This window comes from Furipterus horrens, unplaced genomic scaffold (assembly GCF_987537825.1).
Source record: "Furipterus horrens unplaced genomic scaffold, mFurHor1.1.pri manual_scaffold_3, whole genome shotgun sequence".
In the NCBI taxonomy this organism is placed as follows: Eukaryota; Metazoa; Chordata; class Mammalia; order Chiroptera; family Furipteridae; genus Furipterus; species Furipterus horrens.
The window spans coordinates 182,826,457-182,850,166 of record NW_028327173.1 but is presented as its reverse complement, the minus strand read 5'-3'; the positions used below and the strand labels follow the sequence as shown (position 1 = coordinate 182,850,166).

At 41.8% G+C, this 23,710-nt stretch overlaps 1 protein-coding gene across 1 annotated transcript in view; it reads right to left on the bottom strand.

Annotated features, from left to right (window-relative positions):
* Positions 1-23,710, bottom strand: part of MTHFD1 (methylenetetrahydrofolate dehydrogenase, cyclohydrolase and formyltetrahydrofolate synthetase 1) — a 54,180-nt gene that overhangs the window by 17,342 nt on the left and 13,128 nt on the right. The window contains exons 3-16 of the mRNA XM_090270975.1: positions 17,737-17,796; positions 17,262-17,315; positions 16,260-16,396; positions 16,011-16,111; positions 13,737-13,873; positions 12,738-12,849; positions 8,004-8,131; positions 7,467-7,564; positions 7,119-7,292; positions 6,163-6,299; positions 4,634-4,680; positions 3,920-4,027; positions 3,707-3,781; positions 1,700-1,802 (exon numbers count right to left, since the gene is read on the bottom strand). Coding sequence (XP_090127101.1) covers positions 1,700-1,802; positions 3,707-3,781; positions 3,920-4,027; positions 4,634-4,680; positions 6,163-6,299; positions 7,119-7,292; positions 7,467-7,564; positions 8,004-8,131; positions 12,738-12,849; positions 13,737-13,873; positions 16,011-16,111; positions 16,260-16,396; positions 17,262-17,315; positions 17,737-17,796 — 1,471 coding nt within the window. The remainder of the gene's footprint in view (positions 1-1,699; positions 1,803-3,706; positions 3,782-3,919; positions 4,028-4,633; positions 4,681-6,162; positions 6,300-7,118; positions 7,293-7,466; positions 7,565-8,003; positions 8,132-12,737; positions 12,850-13,736; positions 13,874-16,010; positions 16,112-16,259; positions 16,397-17,261; positions 17,316-17,736; positions 17,797-23,710) is intronic.

Genomic DNA, 23,710 nt, shown 5'->3' with positions numbered 1-23,710 from the left:
ACTATGGCTTCAAATTAAGGAATGTTTTTCATATATCATAAATGTACAGGAATTGTTTTCAAAGAAAGACATTTGGACTGGCTTAGTTTTATTCTGTCTATAGAGAATTCAAAGAGCTAGAAATGGAGACCCTGTTTTAAAGCACATTCGGTCTTACAAGAAAAACAGCATGCCACAGTTTTTCAAAAGGCGGGGGTTTGCGTTGTTGTTCTGTGGGATGACTCACTGGCCTGAGAAACGCAGAGCGATAAAAACGCAGGGCCAGGCACGCGCCTTTTGAAGCATGCTGGGTAACAGACCTGCTCCTGCTTTCAGCACGCTGAGAAGAAATAATTCCCATTCCAATGATAGAATATCTATCCAACTGTATACCCTTGGAAACATAGCGAAGATCAAACAGCTAACTAATTTTCCTTCTACCTCCCAGGACTAATTACTGTTAACATTTTAGTGTATTTCTAATTTTGTTTTTTGTATGAAGTGCCAAACAATACCAAAATATAATCCACCAGTCACACTCTAAATGGGTCAAAGAGGAGAGGCGTTCTTAAGGCACTTGGTAACATGCCAAATTACTTTCCATAAAGACGCATAAACAGCCAAAGCAGTGTCTTGCACAGCACTCAGAGGGAGACACTCACACACTCCACTTGGTAAGTGAAGGATGTGATGTGCTGTTGAAGCTTACCCTTATTTTTCAAAAAGTATAGTGTCAAGTTCCTTGTACCTAATTTCTCTGTATAAAATAGCCAGTCAATGGGTATGATCCATTTTTTCCCCCTGGTCTGCTTTTGCTCTCTTAAAAAGCATAAATTACACATTAAAGCAAAGAAAAAGTGAATGAGATACTAAATTTTCAAAATAGATCATTAGCTTATTCCTCATAAAATATTATACCATCTGTCTAAAGCTGTTGAAGCAAAGGAAGAGAAGCCTCAGTACGGTTTTATAGATTAAGAGTCACCTTAAAAATGCCATTAGCTAGCAACAGTTACTGTGCCAATGAAAATTATGGTCAATAAATTGGCCGTGAGCTGCATTTTGCATGACTAGAGAAAATTCCTTCTCAGCAGTGATACAGGATAGATGGATGCACTGTTGATTCAAAGTGAAACTCTAAGCTGGGCTGGTTGTATATAGAGAAAAGCAACACATGGCAGAGAAGCCAGGCAGCTCACACACTGAACTGCCATGTGTTTGCACCTTGAAGGCGACCTCCTTTGTTATAGGAGAGTTTAACAAAATGAGGTAAAAATAAGTGGGCAAGCTAGAGCTACAAGAAAAATCAAGTCACTTACGCCAGACAAGAGTTCTGAGAATAAAGAGCAGCATGATTCAGGAAGTGATTAAGCATGTAATTTCTCTACTTCATGACGCTGAAACTTTTTGCATAAAATAAAACTAGCAAAGTGTTATTTTTGGCATATGCATGACCTTCTAGGAAATCACCCTCACTCCAATCACCAGACTAGCCGGCCAATGTCCAACTAACCCCACAAAAGGAGGTTTAGTTACAGCTCATAAGGAGAGAGGTCGATGGAGGTCGCCAGAAAAATGAGTAAGTCATGGTCTTGGTCATGTCTTAACCATGAAAATACCAATACACAGCTTCCAGACCTCACATTTTAATAACTCCTACAGAGGGTGTGGAGTGCACAGTAAAACCAAAGCAAATGGAATGTGTATGTGGCTCTGGTACCTCTTTGCCAAGTTATGGATTCCGGATCAATATCCAATCTAGCAAATCTGTTTATCTCTTCGTCTGTCAGTGTGGTAGGGTCGGTCTTTTCAATGCCTAGTCTCTGAAGAAGTAGCAAAATTAAAATATAAAATAAGACAAAACAAAAGCATAATAAATTTAAAAAATTTTTTTGATTTCTTATCTCCAGAGAGGGTCCCCTCTAGAAAACAGAAAACATATTAATTCAGAAGGGAAAACTATGGTCCCTTTTGCAAAACCTTTATTTCCTACATGTGTGTACAAAGGTATTAACATGCTTGTCCCTGTAACTAAGCACCCAGAGGCATGTCCCTAAACCTAAAAGTGTTGTATCTAATTCACCAAACCCAGACAGATTGAAAGGAAAAGCAAGGTGCAAAGCCCCTTCAATCAGACAGTTGAGAAGCCCCATTCAAATGAAATATTAGGAAGGGCAAAAATAAGTATAAATCAATAAACATCAATATAAATAATTTGATCATGTTTTATATGTAGCACTAGACTTTCACAGCCCTCTTATTGTTTCAAAAGGCACAAAAAGGGTTTGTCTCTTTCTCCTCACAGAACTTGGCAATTTTCTTTATTTACAATGTGTACATGGGTCCCACCCTGAAATGAAAAATGCTTATAAAATGCAATCTCCTTTTCTTTTAACTCATGGTAGGTCTGTCTGAGTGGGCTCCAACATGCCCTCTCTTTCCCATAGGTCTGTTCCTGTGCTACGAGGACTTTGTTTTAAAACCTTGGATATGTTTTCAGGGCCAGAGCTCACTGGCTTGTCAAATAGCCTCACCTGCCTAGTATAGGACATTGCTTACAGACGTCACCAGACTGAGAATCTGCTCCTGACAACCCGCTCTTGACTGAGCACCGGGAGGCACGCTGCAGTGACACTGTGAGACAGAGGATGCTTGGGGACCCAGGAAAGAGGAGACTGAAGATCTAGGCACAACCTGGTGAGGAGCACTGTGGCCTTAGAAAATCCCTGGATTTCAAATCCTGGAGCTTTTTAAAGGACCATTTACATATCTAGTCCAGCGCCTCCTCACATCTCACAGGAAGTTCCATCAACAAAGGCAAGATTAGAAGTTGCTGGCTCTTTCCATGGTACTTCACTGCCGCACTGAACACAGCTCTTTTATAAATAGGGTAATGGTTGCTTACCTGATGCACAGATTGGGGGGAGGGGTGTATAAATAAAATAAGCTAAGGAATATCACATGTGTAAGAGTCACTTTTTCTCAAGTCTAGAGCAAAATGTAAACAATGCATCTGGGCAAAGAGGAACTTTACATTATTATTCTTACAGCATCAAAACCTCAAACTGTAAAAAAACTAAAAATAAAGCGAGACTGTAACTGTTGTTGATACACACACAAGGAATGTAATAGTTCATTCCTTTTTATTGCCAGTTTGTTTATCCATTCATCCCCTGAAGAAGGACCTTTGGGTTGTTTCTTGATTTCAGGGATTATTAATAGAGCTGCTAAAATCATTCATGTTTTCGTATGAACACAAGTTTGCATTTCTCTTGGACAAATACCTTGAAGTGAGATTTCTGGCTATGTGATCGGTACAGTGTATATTTAATGGCTATACATTTTTTAAATAGACGTTCTGGTTAAATATAGAAGTAACCATTCTTGCTTAGGGTGCCAGTGCTGGGAAGAGCAGAGATTCAAACTTCAACAACTGCTCTGCTGTGGTGCTGACTTACTGGCTCCTGTCCATGCTGTAGAGGAAGCGTCAGGTCTCCACAGCTGAGGGCAGGGGGTCAGGGCTTCATTTATTTCACGACTAACCAATGAGAATTTATAGGTAAATGAGAAATAACCTCTACCACCCATCTCTGTTATGTATACCATGACCTTAAGACTAAGGTTATGGATGTAACTTTATCCAAAATAGGCTACTCCAAGGAGATTTTGACCTCGTATCAATTATTCAATTTCTTATAATATCAAAAACGGAGAGGGAAAACCTTACCTGTAACCTTCGGATTTGGATATCAGAGAACTTTCTCACTCCATTTACTGATGGTACCAAACGGTTAAAGAGAGCCTTAAAGAAAAGGACAAGGGCTTTTAACTGAAAGGAACCCCTATGCCTTGCTACCTGCACCAGCAGCACCTGAGGCACGAACATTAATTCAGGTGTTTGAACCCTTTCAAAAGTACCCACAGGGCCTCAGCGCCATACCTTGTCAGTCTGGGTCAGTTCATGGAATATTCGGGCATCTATGGCGGCGGCAACGAGGTTATTAGCTGCAGTGATGGCGTGGATGTCACCAGTAAGGTGAAGATTAAACTACAAAAGAGCAGAAGCCACATCAGTCCTCTCACTTTCCAACATTCATTCTACGGCAACCAAATCAACCCCTATGTTAAAGCCAACAGGCAACTGATGGCAGCACAGCTGGTGCACAAACACCTAATACAGGCAGGTCTTGAAAACATTAACTACTATCTTCAGAAGAAATTGTGGTTTTCCCTAAGTGACAGTCCAGTAGCCACAAACACCATACCATCGGGATCAACAGCAACACCAGGTTACTGAGGACACACTGGTGTCCTTTAAACAGTGAGCAACGCAGCTCTGTGCCTATACACTGCTCACATTTCTACAGTCATTACTCTGAATTTACTCCATGTTGGTTCTTCCCAATCTCTTGCTTCATCTGATCGCTTGCTTAAAATTATTAATTTTCCCCTGAAAACCAGACTTTGAAGTTCTTTTCATGTCAAAAAACCAAGCTGTCTCAAAACTTTGCAAATTAAGATGTTTTTCCCTTAAGTGTCACTTCTGTTGGAAAACAAGTCATTTGTCCACTGAGACCTCTACAATAAAGATTAATTTCTGGGAGGCAAAACTATAATTAAGGGTCTGATTCAACCAAATCCCAGGACACTTTACCTCTTCCATAGGAATGACCTGTGAGTAGCCACCACCTGCAGCGCCACCTAGAGGACAGGTCAAGGGTGACGCTCATGTTAAGCATATTTCTCCACAAAGAAGAAATCAAATCAATTTTTGTAACTTCTATGCATATTATTTACCTTTTACAACCATTTGGGCAGATTTGATCGGTGTTTTTAATTTCTTTCTACCAAGCCAAAACACCTGATCTTTCTTGTGCTGAATAGTCTCTCAAATGAAATCTGAGTCTGACAAACCATGAATACATACATATCTACTCATTATCTTTAGAAACAGGTTCCCCGTGATGCCAAACATCTGTTAAAAGACCCAGGCCACAGTTACATAAAGGCAAACCTGTTCAATTTTCCACTCTTAAAAACGCTACTCTGGCATTTTTAAAAAAGCAATATTTAAAATACACACACCAAACACAAACTCAAGGACTGTGATTCCTCTTAAATGGGAGACATATATTAGAAAAAAAGATTAACTGCTAGATTTTTACTGGCATATTTGTATTATTTAAGAAAGGCCAGTCACAAAAATCCAGGTATTGGAGTTATCAGTGACATAAATGTCATTTTGAAAAAATGGGGCAATTTGTGGTATGAGGAAAAGGAAAATATTGGGTTCATAAGCAGAACAAGGAAAAAGGCTCATTCTGACATTGAAAGGGATTTAAGCTCAAAAGCGGAGCTAAGCACATTTATGGAACAGATCAAAACAATAGGCAGAAGAGCAAAGGTATATGCGAGTTAACATTTGTAGTGATCATTAGAACAAGCAGAATATGTGATGCCCGACCCGTAAGCAAATGAGAAAGCTAACTATAAGAACCTATATAATTAATAAAAAATAATTTTAATCAAAAGAACATGTTTGCAGTGCTGCAGCTATCAAAAACTGAAGGTGAAGTGCAATTATGGACATCGTATTTTATGCAATCAGATGAAACAGTGTTTTGATGGTGCCGTTTCAGAGACTGAAATAGACATGGGAACCACGCTGGTACTAAAGAATAGTGCCTTTGACCTAGTTGCCTCTGCAGTCCCAGTTGCTGCTATTGTCAAATGGAGATAATACGATCTTATATTAGAAAATAAAATAATACGCATCACTGGCTTAGCACAAAACCTGGCATAACGCACATACTCAACAAGGGTAGGCTTTTCTGATTTCCACAGGGTAAAGTATCTGTAGGATTTGCCTATGTCTCTAGAAAGTCAGCACGGTGATTGGTGGCTATGATTGTCGTTGTTGCTGTGACAGCTAACTATTAGTCATATAAAAGTACCTCTGCCCACGCAGCACCCATCACAGGAATTCCTGTGCAGCATCAAACAGTGACAGCAGGAGCTGGGGTGATCTGATGAAAGCCCTCACCAAACCACGATGGGGGTGTGAAGAAGACATTCCTAGTGTCTAAATAAGCTGAAGACCCCCGGAGCATTCATGGGTCAAGAGGGAAGCCCGAAGGAGAGGCAGGTGTACTCTGGCCACCCAAGGTCTAGTCCCACCGATACCTTTTATCCCAAAGGTGGGGCCCTGAGAAGGCTGCCGTACGCACGCGAAGACATTCTGATGGAGCTGGGCACCGAGGGCCTGCACCAGCCCAATAGTGGTCGTGCTTTTCCCTTCTCCCAGGGGGGTTGGAGTTATTCTTCAAGAAGAAAGCGAAAAAGGAACATTACATTCAGGGGAGTTAAATTGATGCAAATCACTAAGTCAGACCTAACAGATTCTAGAGAATGATTCTTAATCTGAATACTAAGAAAGACAAAAGACCTTAGTTGTCATTTCCTCCCAATTTTAAATTTAAAAAAAGAAAAAATCCTTTGCTGTGCTTTCGCTCTTCTCACTGTAAGGAGCAAATATACTTTACCTCGTAGAGAAAGGCACTGCTATGATTTAAATTTCTCCATTTAGTCTCGAAAACTAGCTTTTTATATGCATGTCAGCTAAGCAATAAAAACGAATGCTGGCCCTGACTGGTGTGGTTCATCCAGCAAAGCGAAAGGTCGCTGGTTCAATTCCCTGTCAGGGCACATGCCTGGGTTGCAGGTTTGGTCCTGGTCGGGGCACATTTGAGAGGCAGTTGATGAATGTTTCTCTCTCATATTGTTTCTCACCCTCCCTTCCCTTTTAAAAATAAATAAAATCTCGAAAAAAAGTGAATGCTTAATAGAGCTAATGGATTAATGAACTTGGGACTTTAAAAAAAAAGCAATTCCACACGAAGACCAGGTTTTAGGACCCAACCCTTCTACTAGCTGGACAAATTTTCTTATCTCTGAAGGTTATAATATATTCTGACCCCACAGGGTGGCTATAAGGATCAAAGTAGATAAAAATACCTGTGAAAATGCTAAAACCAAAGTAAAGAAAGCTCCACGTATTTATGCTAAGTGCAAATGCAAGCCCTGCTAATAATAATAAAGATCAATATTAAGATTTGATTGCAAATGAATAAAAGCCACACCCGGTCACCACCACGTATCTGCCATCGGGCTGCTGCTTCAAGCGTTCCAGAACTGACAGCAGCACTTTGGCCTTTGTTTCCCCGTACAGTTCCACCTCTTCAGAGAACAGGCCAATTTCTCGAGCCAGGTTCCCAATGTGCTTTGGCTTGCAGGATCGTGATATGTCAATGTCACTTAAAAGAAATAGAGAGAAGATGACTCAATCTTTATTCATGGAATTAATGAATTCCATCCTAGTAATGACCCACCCCGACCACTGATGGTATTTTCAGAAGGGGTGTATGTGCAGCCATAGCTACAAACCAACAACCCACGAAGTTTGAAATCTGGAAAATTTTATTTTTTACCTTGGAACAGGTGTCTTGAGATTAAGTTTGGTATACTGAATCAGCCACTTTCCTGGCTTAAATTTCTCCAGGCAACGCTTGGCACTCTCTACTGTGCTCTAAACAAAATGGCATAAATGGAACTTAGGCGATTATTTTAGCCTCCACCTCAATTCTTAATCCCCGGTCACTCTAATTCAATCCCAAAATGAACAGCTTTATGGTCCACCTATGAACATGCTTCAATTCTCTGCAAGAGTCTATAGGCACCTAAAACACCCCAGGCTGAGTGCCTGTCCCCATATCAGCTAGTGTGGGTTAAAAAGTGTTTACATTTTTCTTTTCCTGAAGTTATATTTCAAGGTAAATTAGAATCGTGCCTTCCCTACTTTTCTCTACTAATATGATGGATTCTACTTTTCTGTTCTTCTTCAACAAATTTATATCCTTACTTAGCTTCTGGGCAGGTTTTATGACATTTCTACTTGGGGAGAAAAGCAGAAATTTGAATTCTATCAGTTTGCTAGAACTAATACAGAGACTTTTATTCAAACGCACCTGCATGAGCATTGCCACCGTCATGGGTCCAACGCCACCGGGAACAGGAGTGATGAAGCCTGCCCTCTCTCTGGCCTCATTGTATGCCACATCGCCCACAATTTTTTTCCCACTTGATTTAGTATTGTCTGGTTAAGGCGGGGGAAAAGAATCAAAGCAACATCTCAGAATCGTAATCCTCGTGTTTATTTCTAAATTGAGTGATTAACTACAACGGCTTGTTCCAAAAACAAAGTGAAGTTTAGGGTGTGTAGTCCCATCTGGCTCAAGTGCCTACTTTACTTAAAAGCTATGGGATGACAGGTGTTTGCTATTTCCTAGGGACAAATTTATCCTACCTGCAAAAATTCACAAGGTGCTTAAATGGTTTTTCAGAAGCAGAAGAATCCTTTTGTAGTCTGTCAGGTGACAAATAAAATACCAACTATTTTTTACTCTTAAAGACAACTACCCAAATTATAATAAGCTCCTTTTAAAATGTTAATTTGACGAGGCCTACAAAGGAATTTTTTTTGTGCACAAAGCTCCAACTCTGTCACAGCTGCCAGATACCGTTTCTACAGCAACTGCCAGCATTTTGTAAGCTCCATGCATGAGATGGAGGAACAATTCAACATCCAGTTCCAAAGAAGAGCAGCTACTTAAATGTATGCAAAAGGCAAAGAATATAATTACACTTCCCTAAAAAAGATACAAGAATAACAACAATTCTTACCAGCAAAGAATAGCTATTCAAGGGAACAAAACCCAGTGATGCATCATTGCTCACTCATACAAAAATCATCTCCACTTGGCTTCAGAGCACTTCCGGGGTTGGGGGTGGTGGTGGTGGTGGCACTCGGAGATGGGGCTGGACCTTGCAGCTCTCGGAGGCAGGATCTTGTAGGCTCTTCGCCATTTCACCATCCTCTCTTTGATCAGATCACCACAACCAAGAGGGGATGCTTCAGAGCATAGCAGGGCCCCAAATAATGTCTTTTCATCCAATGTCATTTTGTTACAATGTAGATGAGAAAAAAAAATGATTCCTTGCTGGGGCCACTGTTTGTGTGTGCGGTCTGCATTTTCTCCCTATGTCTGTAGATTTTCTCTGGTTTCCTCCCACATCCCAAAGATGTGCACGTGAGGTGAACTGGCGTGTCTAAACCATCCCACTCTGAGTGTGTGTGTGTGTGTGTGTGTGTGTGTGTGTGTGTGTGTGTGTGTGTGATGCACCCTGCAACGGAAGGGGTCCTGTCCAAGGCTGGTTCCCTCCTTGCACCCTGAGCTGTAGGACTAGGCTCTGGTCACCCATGACCCTGAACTGGAAGAAGCGGGTTGGAAAATAATGATCTTAATTGTTTTTATTCATTTTTCTTAAATGTACATGTAGCTCACATATATTTCGATGTTTAATATTAAAAGTGTTTCAGACTTTATTTCGGAGTTTGGTGATTTTTTTGTGACCAGAAATACCCCATAAAAACTTAATTCTGTTTGTATCAATTAGCCTATGTTAAAGTGGTTTTGTTAGACATTGTTTCACTTAAAATCAGTTTCCAAGAGCCTACAGCCAATGTTAACTGAGGGCTTACTGCAGCCAAAAGGCCAGAATTAAGAGACCTAGGCTGCAGGATCGGCCCTTGCACTAACTGCTAGCCCTCAGCCCCGTGAGCTCCTTTCTGATCAGAACAATAGATTAACAATACGTAGATTAACACTACGTATTTCACAAGCTTGCACATTCTTGAAACCGAAAATGCAGTCTCCAAACATAAGAGTTTCACTTCCCACCATAGATAAATAAGTTATTTTCTGTACATACTATAAGGAGCTGACAAATAAAACTCCTCAGATAGTTTTCAGGTTTTTAGAAGATTATAAAGCAGCAGCTCCGGCAGGACATTTCCTCTCATAACCACTAAAGTCATTTCAAAACGCCAAGGAAATACTGTTAAGGGTTTGTCCTTTGTATAAGCTTTAACAGCCTATGCTGAAGTTAGCTTCAAATACCTGGGACCACTTTCTATTTATTAATGCTAGCCACTTTCCCCGTGTTTCTCAATGTGCAGGAGACAGCAATTAACTGCACGACTCAGGGCTGCACGGGGTGAGCTCAGTTTTGCTGCTTCACCAAACGCCATCAGGGCTGACTGCAGTGCTCTCTGGTGGATGTACAGTGTTTCATGGGAGTATGATGTGGTCAGTGGAAAAAGTGACCCCTTCTCAATCTAAGAAAGCGTATGGCTTTAGTGACCGACAAACACCCTAGGCCGAGAATCTCTCTTTCATTGGGAATTATAGGCACAAAATTCAACTGAAGATCCAGTTGAGACTTTACTCCTTCGCATTTAATTTGGGGACCTCTAATAATAGAACCCAGTATAGAGGCCACTGTGCTGGATAAGTTGAGATTGGATTGGGATATGGTGGGGAATCTGTTTCCCCTTATTATAGGCCCTCCAAACAAAACTTACTATTAATCTAGTCCTTCTCAAATTATCTTTAGTAAACCAAGCAGGAAGAATACTTTGATGTGGTTCTCTGGCCAATTCTTTCTGCTCTGCACTTGAAACTTAAAATACTCCTTTTTTGAAAAAAGAAAAGTATACATCTTAATGCCTTCTTTTTTGGCAAGTGACTTATAATGTTTTCCCTGAGTGGACCACGCAAATGATTTAAATAGTCAAAATATGAACCAAGAAGTGGCCCAACTGTGGAACACAGTCCTTCCAAAAGGAAGAAAACAGGTTTTGGTCCTCTCGTCCACCCACAGTCTACAACTCAATGATTCTGCCATTCTAGGGGAACAACAGAATCTAGCTCTATTGATCCTTATTCACTTACATGCCCCTGATCAGTAAAAATACAGCTGACAAGGAAGGAAGACAGTGCATTGATCTTACTCACACTTTACCATCTCCATGAGAAATAAATGTGAACAGGACAACAAGTTTCATATTTAAGTCAACATTTCATACCTATCTGCAAGACTTAAGACACCCAGGTGTCTCTTCATCTCCCTCAAATCTGGTCCCCCCCCAAAAATTCCCTAAGCAGAAATATTATGCAGAAGACGCAAGGTTTTAAAAAGAATGAGCTTGAATGTCATATAGCCAAAATGAGGAGTTGGTAGGTGAGCACTTTTTTTAATCAGCCATTAGATAATTACTCTACAAACAAAAAAAAAAAAAAAAAAAAAGTGTTCAATTATGCGCTTTTGTCTTAAAAACATGGTAGGGAGAGTAGGAGGCAGGTTAAAAACAGTGAAGACTTGACAGTGACTAATATTCCTGGCAGCTTAGTGTCTGTATTGCAAATTTGAGATGGGAAGAGAGAAAAAGATTCTTCTGGCTGTAACTGCCTTCAGCAATTGAACTGATAGGAATACAAGCAGTCAGGAGGCATGCGCTGGTCATGGCACCGCAGAGACCACTGCTGCGAGGCTGAGAACTAGCGGAGGAGAGCACAGGACACCATGTATGACACACACATGATACGAGAAACACCAAGTTCTACGGGAAGGGACAGAGGAAGGGAAAAGATTTTCAAAAGGAGAGAACATCCTTTGTTGAGAGGAAATTAGACAAAGGCTGGAAGGAGGAAGGGGCATCTTAGACAGAGAGGAGGTGGGGAGGAGGTGGCTGAAAGTGAAGATCATAGTTGAACGAATGCAATTTTGTGTAGCCCAAGGCCTAGGGCAGTGCTTGATGCAGATGATTAAAGATGGGTCCTTCTTGAATCTATGAGGTATGTATACCAGTACTCGCTGTATTGTCCTTTCAAATTTACGTCTGAAAACTTCAGGAAGAAAGAACAGTCTGCTCCACCAAAGATGGAGGCATAGATGCTGCAAAGGACAAACCAGGAATGTGTGGGAGGGCACGTGGTCCATTTCCAACCATTTAAGACAGGTATTCACAAAGGGCACGTGAGAAAAAGGGCTGCAGATGTGGCTGAACTAGTACAGGGTTAAGGAATCTGACAGGTAACATGGGAGGAGGAAGCTCAGGGACCCACGGCCAGGTGAATATGGCAAAGGTGTGCGGAGGGATCCGAGTGGGGGTCAGACCAGTGAGACATTCACAGCAGTCCACCCAGCTGAGAGGGTTACACTCAATGGTGACACTGAGGACACAGGAGAGAGGGAAAATCCTAATATTTAAAAATAAATCCAATAGAGGGAATAACTGGGAGGGAAACTAAAAGGTTTGAGATCCATGGGAAGGCAGAGTGGTGATATCGCGAATGAAAAACAGGAGTGTGGCATGTGCTGGGGGGAGGATGCCAGGGCAGGTGCAGACACGGCCGTCAGGCTGGCTTGGTCCCCTCTGCCTAGAAAAAGAGCAGGTCAAATGCCTTCTCTGTAAAGCTCACTACAGGACTCTTGGCAGAACAAGCCCTCTTTCCTTAAGTCTCACAGCACTTTGCAAAGATGACACTATATTTTAAGCCCACCCATCCTTTGTTAAAAACAGGGGTAATCCGTACATAAAGACAGAATGAGGCCTCCCTTCTGCACCCTCTCCTGCCTTCTCCCTGGACAAAGTCATCTCCGGAGCCGCACAGCACAGCGGCGGCTACACCACCTACAAACCGCGACCAGCCGCGGGCGGGCCAATCGCAGTGAACCTTAGCCCGTCACGCCTAAAGCAGGACAAGGGGCTCTCGCTTAGGCTCCATCCAATGACCTAGATGTCCTTCCTCTGCCCAGCCCTCCGCCAGAAACCACCTTCCTCCTCCAGTGACACTCACCTGGGACATAATTGATCCCACAGTCGATGACAATGGCCCCAGGTTTGATCCACTCCCCTTTCACCATTTCAGGCTGACCAGTTGCAACCACCAGAATGTCACCTTTACTCACCTACAGAAACAGGATTCTGGCTTCAGAAAGTAAACAGGGACACAAGAAAAACCAAATTGCAAAGGACATCCCTTTCATCCTGTATGAACTTCTCATGCCATCAGCTATTTTTTGCAGGCCACTCGCTGACAGGTCTTTACATGCTATGCTCACTCCTGTCTGTGCCAAAAAGCCCCCCTTTCACAAGGTTTTACCAAATGGGGAACTGGATGAGAACTTGGAGGGGAGGGAGGAGCACAGGCTTGGAGCCACAGGCCTAGGAAGATGTCCCTGAATGACGACCCACCCAGAGCCTGCCCCCTCTCCTATGGAATGTAGGGACCACCACCTTCCACAGAGCATTGCTTGGGGACAACTACAAGAGAAGGTGCTCTCTCTCCACATTAAGAGCCTGCACTGTCATCAAGGGTGCAAAGATATGAGACTTCCCGGGCTCAGGAATCGAAAGCAGGGGTCAAGAACAAGCCGCAACAGGTGTTGTAGGACCTTGGTCTCCATCTGCCTCTGGAGCATCTTTATCTTTGAGGTCACCACTGTTAACAATTTGCGATCTGGCTGCCAGGGGTCAATCCCAGTTCTTATTCTGCTAATCCCTATCTACCAAGTGGGGGACTGGTGTAGGAAGAATATAGTCAGAACAAAATCTGTATAACCTTGGGCAAGTTTTTTATGTGAATTTGTTTCTTCATCTTGTAAATGAAACAAGAATCATAGAATTGTTATAGGGGTTAATACAACTGTTACAGTACATGGCAGTTTCTGGCACTGAAATGTGAGCTATTCCCATTAAGTGAGAACACCCTACCAACACATGCACATGAATGTGCACACAACACATGTGCATGCACACACACAGATCATCTTCCACTCCACTGTGGACTCCCTACCTCCTTGTCAAGGCTGGCGGTCTTGGAGTGGCAGGTGGTCACTGTGGCATGGTTCCACAGAAGCAAGTCATGCATGGGGGCACCGACTATTTTACTGCGCCCGACCACCACAGCATGCCTTCCGGCAATCGGCACCCCTGAAAGAAAAGCCAGTGGGCATCAGAAAACTGGGGGGGCAGCTGACCCCCTTCGCATGCCACCTAAGCGGGACAATTCAGAACAAATGCACAAAAACATATTCTGAGCATCAAAAAGAAATCTTCCTACAAACACTCTTTCTTAGGAAATAACATTTTCAACTCCAGGGTTTTAGCTACAAATTGGTCCTTGTACACGCGTCCTTCTTGCCGTGGGCTTCTGAGAGCAGCTTAAGCCAAGATCCATTGAGTCGGTAACAGGAGAATGGGAAGAAAACCTACACTCAAAGAAAAAAGAAATCCTGACACACAGCTGATCAGCCATATGGAAGAAGACATCAGATTAAATTACATGGGAAAACAGTTACGACAAATAGAGGCCATGTAATGGCCTAGAGCAGCGGTTCTCAACCTTCCTAATGCCGCAACCCGTTAATACAGTTCCTCATGTTGTGGTGACCCCCAACCATAAAATTATTTTCGTTGCTACTTCATAACTGTAACTTTGCTACTGTTATGAATCGTAATGTAAATATCTGATATGCAGAATGTATTTTCATTGTTACAAATTGAACATAATTAAAGCATAGTGATTAATCACAAAAACAATATGTAATTATATATGTGTTTTCCGATGGTCTTAGGCGACCCTTGTGAAAGGGTCGTTTGACCCCCAAAGGGGTCGCAACCCACAGGTTGAGAACCACTGGGATAGAGGGAAGTGAAGGGAATTAAGATTAGTACTGGTGGTTCTTTCCAACTTTGCTAAACTTCTTTACTTAGTTCCTCACCTAAAGTTCTCTTTCAGCTTAGGGCCTGACCATAGGGCCATTTGCTGGGAAGTGATAAAGGGGACTTTTAACCGTAGTAGAAAGCTTTCTTTCTGCCTACTCAGCATCTGTTCTTGTGGCACCATCCCAATGTCCTTTTTCACAGGGACACACTCAACAGAGATGGTTTGGGTGAGCACCCAATACTGAACTGGTGATCCTATTTCATCCCAGCCAATGAGATCTAATCCCGAGACTGTTAGGCACAAGGATGGCACAAGGATGGAGCTGCATGGGACCACCAAATGGAGTACGAGAAGGAGCTAGAAAAAAGTGGAAAAGAAGTCTCGAGGGCTCTATCTGAGGCCCCCTCCCGCGCCGTGGCTGAAGTGAACTCTTGCTTAAGGCACCTGGTGCTTAAATTGTGCTTCTTACAAATATTAATTTTATCCAAAAAAGGATAAGCTTCTATATAATGCTAACATTGTAAACATCTAGAAGCAGAGCTCTCAAAGTCTGAAGTGTTGAAATGGTACCTTACTATACTTTTTAGGATTCAGCAAAGGACTCGAAGCTCCATTAGGGCAAATGGCAGCTTCGCTTTCAGTAAAAGGAAGTGGGAAGCCTGCAGCTGCTGAGGCTCATGGGATTTGTTTTTATCAAGTTGTAACAAATTGTTTGCAAAATATGCTGTAGAATATAAATTTAGTTAAGGGACTGAAGAGTAACAGCTGTCCCAAGGCTTGTAGCTTGACCTTTTCTCATTAACCACAGAAAATTTTCTGTTGCATTGAAACTTCTGATACACCTCCTCTAAACAGGATACGCCTCCTTGTTAAAAAAAAAAAAAAGGCTCTGCTAAAAGCATTTGTGATGAAATTGAAATACCAAGATGCTGACTAGGTAATAAGCTAATAGAGCCAATTAATTATTAAGAGATTGTTTCCAGCCATCTGTCTAATCCCAGAACTACTGTTTCCACAGTACTTCTACGTGCCCATTGGAAAAGGGGGACCTTCACTTTGTACCCTTATATACTACTTCAATTTTTACTACCATCTAGGTTTTTTTCCACACAAAAAATTTTTGCTTTGAACTCCATTAAGTTTGAATTCAAATCTTGGCTTTCCTGCCTCCTGGACAAATTACTCAATCTTCCTGAGCCCGTTTTCTCAGCTTTTGAACAACTAGAGTACTATTTCATAGGCTTGTTGAGAAAATGAAGTGGGAATTTAGGTAAAGCTCCTTGATTGACTTGTGCCAATCAAGTTCATTTACATAGGGCCCACCATGGACCACCTCTGTACCTCCACGTGTCAAGATCAGGTTCTAAGAAATGGTGCTGTGTTTTTGGTTTTGGTTTTTACCTGTCCCTTTGATGAGTTCCAAGCATCCTTTAGGTGTACAAGGGATGAAACAGTCCTTTAGGTCACCTCTAGCAAGTTTTCCAGCACTGATGTTTGTCAATCTGAAACAGTGAAAGCAATGAAGGGGAAGATAAAGGTAAATTATTAGGTGTTTTTACTCTTTAGAAGCAAATATGGTGTGTTCCTGAAATAAAATAAAATTATAATTGGAATCGTGCAATGTGATGTAGAAAGTAAAGCCACACTCACCCATCCACATCCTTTTCTGGTGCAATAGCATTGACCACTGCTTCAGTGTTAATGGGATTCTCTGAATCTAAAGGTAGCTGCACTATGAACCCATGTATGGTGAGGTCTTCATTCAAAGACGTAATGTACTTTAACACCTAAAAACAATACCACATGCAAGATGTATGCCACATAGAAATCAAAATGGAGGAGAATCACTTTTCAAGTCATAAAAAGGCTGTCCCATTTCCTTCTAAGAGTTTAATTATAGTCCTCTTAGAACGTACCTCCCCTTCAATCCTAAGAACAAGTCTACTTTAACACAGAACATAATCTTTAGGGGTCTGGTAAGAAATCCATCAAAGAACTAAGAACTTCAACAGTAATACCCATGTTACCACCATCCAAATCAAGACTTCTGTGACAACAGAAATGTTCTATAATTTACAACTTACAATACAATAGTGGCTACTGAATACTTGAAACATGGACAATATAACAGAGGAAATGAATTTAAAATTTTATTTCATTTTAATTAAATGGGCACACGGCTCCCCTATTGGACAGAGCAGAGCAGATGTAGAACATTTCTGTGACCTCAGAAAGTTCTTTTTCTCCCCTGCCCCTTCAGTTAACCCCCCTACCTACAAGAACCACAGTTCTGACTTTAATCACAGATCTTTTTCTGCCTATGCTCTAGCATAATAGAAATGAAATACATATTTGCTTTTAAAGATGCATATAACTACTGGCTAAGGATCAGTTTTTAATAAGCACTGCACGTGATCTGGAAACAAGTGATGCTCTAATCACACTCTAAGTAGCAAACATTCATGCCCTAGCGCTGTACGATTTACTTTGTAGGTATTTTCAAAGATTTTCTGGAGGCAGAGTCTGTGAAGAAAGAATTACTGGGAGGTCTTTTGTATGATGAATGTATTAATCCCTAAAGTTCCATTAAACCAAAAACCAGAGAGGAAAGCCTTCAGCTGCCCTCTTAACACTCAGTTCCTAAAAGCTCACCTCCGATTCTGTGGCAGTTCTTGGTAACTTAATGTGAGTGGCTTTGATCCCAATCTGCAAAAAATGAACATTTAAAAGAGGTGTTTGGCAAGAGAAGTTGAGACATGGGCCCATTTCTTTTGTAGCTATAACTAAAACAAGCCATGCGGTTAGTAATCATTTCACCCTGTGTTCTGAGGAATCAGTCTCTCATTTTGACCCACTCATCATTCATTTGTTAACTGTCATCACTGCACAAGCAATTCCATGTCCCCCATTTCTGCTCTTTGGGAAGCAGGCAGATTATTGATTAGAAAACATTCAAGGGTAAACCAGAGGTGAAGCTCTAAGTCCACCCAGTTCTGACTTGTGAAATAGATAAACTAATGTCTGCTGCGGGTGACAAAAGTCTTTATGGGAAGGGCATAAAGGGCAAGAGGTACCAGGTAGGACCTGGGGTGGGTGGGGGTGACAACACTGCTGTTCTAGCCTTTACCTCTTCTGCAGCCTTCAGCTTCACATTTATATAAAGATTGGAATCATCTCTGTTGCCAACCTAGAATAATAAAGACATGCAAATAGGATGATTAGTGAAAGGCAAGGTGTACAGCAAAGCTTCTAAAATTTTAGTTTTGATAAAAGGAAGATTTAATCATGAGATTCTTACGGGGGACTCAAATGTTGGAGAAACTGTAGTCTAGGTAATAGCTGATAAGCTTAGTAATCAATGTATGCAAAAAACTATTGTTTCAGGAACTGGAGGTGTGACCCACCTTGACTCCAGGAGACCATAAGCAGTCCCACCTCTGTGCCTCAGGGGGACTGCAAGCAATCAAGACGGTATCTGAGTCATTGTGCCCCAGGGTGAGGAGACTACCACCCAGGACACAGATGAGAGAATGCTGCAGCTTTTATCTGATTAACTTTTTCTCCTGAATTCCAAACCCCTTACCCACACTTTTCTTCTCCTTAAAAAAGTTGTCAGTTTAAAATGGAATTTAAGACGGTCTCTTAGGGTACAAACCTGCCGTCTTCTCAGATCACCGACCATCTGAATCAAGTCCCCATAAAGATTCAATCCCTGTCTCTGCTTATTGGGTCTGATGGGTGACAGGCAGCATGAACGCTGGCTTTTCCGGTTTCAATTCTTGAACTTTTAACAGGAGAGTGAAGAGAAGGTCGGGGAAGAGTGCAGATGTGAACACAGACGGTGTTAGGAAGCCCTCCACAAACAAGTCCCACCTGATTCCCACTGAAAAAGCCAAACGAAAAGAACAAACAGGGGGACGCCTGTATCTGCCTTGGAAATTAGGCAAGGGTGCCGCAGGCCTGCCTGGAACATGGGGAGATTCTGTTTGCCATTGAGCTGACATAGCAGCTCAGCAGGGCTGAGGAACTGGCATCAGGCAAGAGAAACAACACAGCCGCCAGGAACAGCCAGAGGTCACATCTTGTCTCTCTCCCCGCCCCCAAGGGGCAGTGGAATGCTCTCAGGGCCACCCAGAGAAGAGAAACCAGCTGAGGTGGACCTAATAATTCTAGCTCACACAGAGCAGACAGCTATGCAGGGCAAAGGCCCGTCTGCTGCCCTCAAGACAAAGAGGAAGCCGGTCCTTCGAATTGCCATGCTACGTCTCATCACGTCCCTTCCATTTATTTAATCACGGACATAGTTTTTCACTGTACCCATTTATCTGTAAAAACTTCTTTCACAATTATTTTTCCACGTTCCAGTGGTGGACACTTGCCCTTTTCAAGGTTGAAACAGACTCTCAGGGTGATACGCTACAAATTTGGCTTCTCCCACAATTGCAGAGGAAAAAACGGTAGGTCCCTCGATACTGGCGCATGGCGCCTTTTACCAGGACAATGGCAGAGAAGGAAGTTGGCCTTAGTAACGTGGCCTTACTCTTAGCTTCAGTTGCCCTTTATACAGATCTCAGTTTCGTCTGTGTTAATTCAAATTTCATCTCTTGGAAGATAATTGAGGGAAATTTGATTTTTTTATTGGATTATCTGAATTTAAGTGTTTTACATTAGTTGCTCCCTGCAGGGGCTTCCCTAGAATTTAGTGCCTCTCCTGTGTCTCCTTTAGCCATTTTCTGTATGTCTTCGCCCCTAGCATCCAATGTTCATTGATTCAGTAATGTAAGAAACAAGGAAATAGTGACTCCCAAACCAGCTGAAAGATAGTCATCACCAGACAAAGGGAAAATGGGAGAAGGGAGTTGATAATATTAGCATATTTACAAATCACAAAAGGGACATCCTGAAAGGGGAAAGATAGTCATCACCAGACAAAGGGAAAATGGGAGAAGGTAGTTGACAGTAGTAGCATATTTACAAATCACAATAGGGGCATTTTAGATAATCACATTAGATTGCAACTCCGGAGTAACCAGTAATGGAGAAACTGGGGAGAAGGAGAGGGGTGGGGAAGCTAATCGCATTACTATAAACCAGTTTTCTTTGTCTACTTTGCGCGCACATTCTCCTGGCTGAGGGGGCGCCCAACTCTGCAGACTTGTGAATAAACGCCTCATTTTGCTGCTCAAGTCCTGTGTCCCGGTTTTTATTGTGAGCATTTCTCACAGTAACCAGATTTAGGGCACTCAGGGATTTTTAGATCAAAGTTAAAAAGATGGTCCTAATATTTATAACTATAATTATTTAGACCTAACTGAGTTTAAATGGTTTTATTGCTCACAGCCAATCTTTTTAAAATTATAATTTCTCCTTCTACAGTTTATCTTAATTCATCTCTCAGGTAGCTGAAATGCAACCGTAGGTCACTTTTCCATGAAAGGGATGTAGGCATTTTTCTGAGTCTTTGTGTATCTGAAAATATTTTTCTGCTTCTTTGCACTTGGAGGACCCACTTGGCTGAATCTGGAGTCACAACATTTTCCTTCAGAGACGCAGTCGTTGGCATCTAGTGCCACAGAAGTCTGAAGTCTTCGCTGTTGTTCCTTTATCGAAAACTGTTTTCTGTCTGAATGCTTTGGAAAGAATTTTTCAAAACTCCCAAACTTCCACCAATTTTAAAAAGATAGCTTAACAGTTATAGTTATGAATATATGTCAAAGTTTCATTGTAATCCTAATGCAAAGGAAAAGTCCTCTTAGGCGCCAATTCAGAGATTCACTCTCAGTGTATGCATTTTACAAAGGAATATGGTTATACAATCACTGCTCGACAAGATGCAGAAAGAATGTTTAGTAGAAGAACAGTAGCTTCTTGATTGACAGTCGAGTGGGTGGGTGGAAGACTGGTTTCCCAGAACAAATCTTAAATCCATTACACTTTATCAAGAAAATCACTTAAGCATTTTATCAGAAGGCTCATTTCTTTCTAGAAAGGGGTGAATAACATTATTCAAAAGCTGTCCTTCCCCAGAACAAGTTAGGAACAATTTTTTTTAAACACCAGGAGCCTGCAAACGGTTTCTGTAAGGAGCCAGATGGTATATATTTGGGTTTTTCAGGCCACACGCTGTCACATATGTGCTTCTTTTTTAACCCTTTACAACCTGGGCAGCATTTGGACATGCGCTGGTTTATCAATCCCTGTTTTATAGCGTAAAATAATGTAGGTATTTGTCTATTCATTAATTCTTTCTGCTTCAGGAGCCTTTTGTAGATATTTAGGCCAGTTGACTTTATTACTTTATTGTTTTGTCCACTTTTTTTTGTGAGGGCTCAGTGAGTCGCCACACACAAAGCATTTTGAATAGTTCCTGGCAGAAAGCAAGTGTTAATTATTATATTAATAATAAAGTATATTATATGCTAAGGGAATGAAAATACAGCCCCATTTCTATCTCTTATAATGGAAAGTCTTAATTTTTAAAGAATATTCTGTTCTTTGGGAAATTAACAGTCCACTGTGTTTTTAAAAAATTCCAACTTTTAGCTATATATACCCCAGCCAGATCATGAATATCCTTGATTACAATGCTAAAAAATTAGAAGAACAAAGGGGAAAAGCAAATGGTTTTTGGAGAAAAACCTGAGTTCTCATACTAGACTCAATCCCTTCCTGGCTGTGGCTTTGGATAAGCTACCCAAGATATTTGCTCATCTGTTACTGAGACAATAAGCACCGTTCCCAACTTGTATGGCTAGCATAGAAATTAGAACTAGAAATATATACAAATCATTTGAACTATAGTCGACCCTCTATATAAGCAGTACTGTCATTTCTTCTGTAAGGGATGGGGAGCGGGGGAGGTTGGATGGACTGTGATCGGTCTGCATTTTGACAAGGGTGACAGTAGCAGTTAAAAGGTCAAACGGGAAGCATTCAGAACAGAAGCCCAAGACCTGTAAGCACAAGACTGCAGTGGCCCCAGGGGTTGGGCACAACAAAAATCAAAAGGAGGGAACAGATTCCAAGAGCCAAGAGAGGCAGACTCAATAGCACCAGAGTCCCTAAGCAGATGTGGAGAGTGAGGGGGTGATCCTAGAGGTGACCTCAGGTGGGAAGAGGTCACCAGGATGGAAAAAATGAGAGGTCCAAGGCAGCAGAGATGTGGTTATATGAAAATCAATAAACAGAAACCTCATTTAAAATGGAGTTGGGAAGCAAGAAGAGAGGACTCTCATGCCTGTCACTCAAAGCACACTACTGACCCCAACAGGAAGAGAGTACTTTGCATCTCAATGGGAAGTGATGCTACTTGACCACCGAGCAGGAAGAAGATTCCTCCTCCTCCAGTAACAGCTCTGCCAAAGAAAAGTCACCCTACCCGGAGCCTCCAGTGGACTCTTGCTTTACAACAGCCCCTCCCAGGTCCATAAAAGAGCTTCCTCTCACCTTTGTTCCTCTGGACTTGCACGCCATTCACCCTCAGACTGCATGTCCTGAATTACAATTGTTTGTTGTTCCTGAATAAACCCGTTTTGCTGGAGAAATACCTGGCTATTGGTTTAAGGTCACCAACTGCAACATAATATGTGTAAGCCTTGCATCATAGAAAAATGTTGACTCTGATGCTAAAGTGCAAGACTGAAATATTCTACCCCTGTTTTATTGGCAAGGACATAGGGGACAAAGCAGTAGACCACTGTTTATGTGAACAAAAACACTTGAAATCAGTAAATTTAAAATACAAGTTTAGAAATCAATCTTTAAAACAGGGGAAAAATCCCCAACATTGGTAAGGAAAGGTTTCAGATTCCTCATCCATGACATTTACTCTTTCTACAACACACAATTCTCAAGCATGAGCCAAGAAATCACTGGTCCTTTACACATACCAAGTGTGCACCCACAACATATACCTCTGATTCTTAGTCATTTGCCAAAAAAAAGGAAAACCCACCACAGCAGAGAACACACCAGGCAGAATGACAGGCCTTTTTGTGTTTTTCTTCTCAGCTAAGGCCTCTTAAGATATTAAACCGGAATGGGGGAAAATGTTTAAGTACGATTCATTCTGAAATTCTTGATGAACACCGGACAGAAACTTAGCAAAGCATGAAATGATGTTAAGTGGAGACATACATGCAGAGGGAAATGGGAAGTGAGGAAGCAGGCATTTCTGAAGGGAATTTCAAATAAAAGCTATCAGTTTCCTGTCAACCAAATCAACCCTTCAAAACATTCTTTGTCCATTTGTCCGTACAACAAATATTTATCGAATGCCTTCTAACACTTTATCGAAGGCCTCCTACTGGATGAATCTGGAGCTCAGGGACAGAAGCCTAAATTAGGATGTATTCTTCCATGTGGCTATGAGACTGAGTGAACTCACTTTGAGAAAGAATTAAGATAAAAAGTGCTCTGAGGGCCCAGCCCTGAGACCTTCAGGTGTTTTAGGTGTGATGAAGAAGGAACAGGGAAATCCCTATTCCTCACAAGGATAAGAAACAAGTAAAAGAGATCAGAGAAGGAAGGGAAATAAGTGATGTCACAGAAACCCAGAGTCCAGAACTCAGCAGAGATCCAGGTGTGGGAAACTAAAAAGTTCCTCAGCTGAAGTGTTACTAACTGACATCCTAAAATTCTGCTTGGCATGGCCTCACCATCCCATAATAGTTGTTTACTCCTTACTAGGGCAACGACCCTCTTTCTGTTCCTGGGATTGTTGTCCTGCAGTTTAATTCATATCTACCAGATAACACCCAAGCTGCAGCTGCGTTCCCACCGAATGAAAAATTCCTCTTCTCCTGAGCTATAGGAATACTGTTTTGACTAAGAATAAATGAGACTTGATCAGAGCACTGTCTTGTCTCCTCTCCTTGTGTCTCTTGTCCCTTCTTCATCCTCACTCCCCCTCTAGGGTCCTCGTTGCTCGACCTGCGGGACGGGTCATCCAGGGTGTATAAGTTATTGGCCTACTGCTGATATTTGGGGCCAGATAAAATTGCCTAGAGCAGCAATTTTCAACCAGTATGCCACAAGAATTTTCAAAACATGTAATACCTGACTACGTCCTCAGGGGCACTAGCCTTTTTTCCCTCAGATTG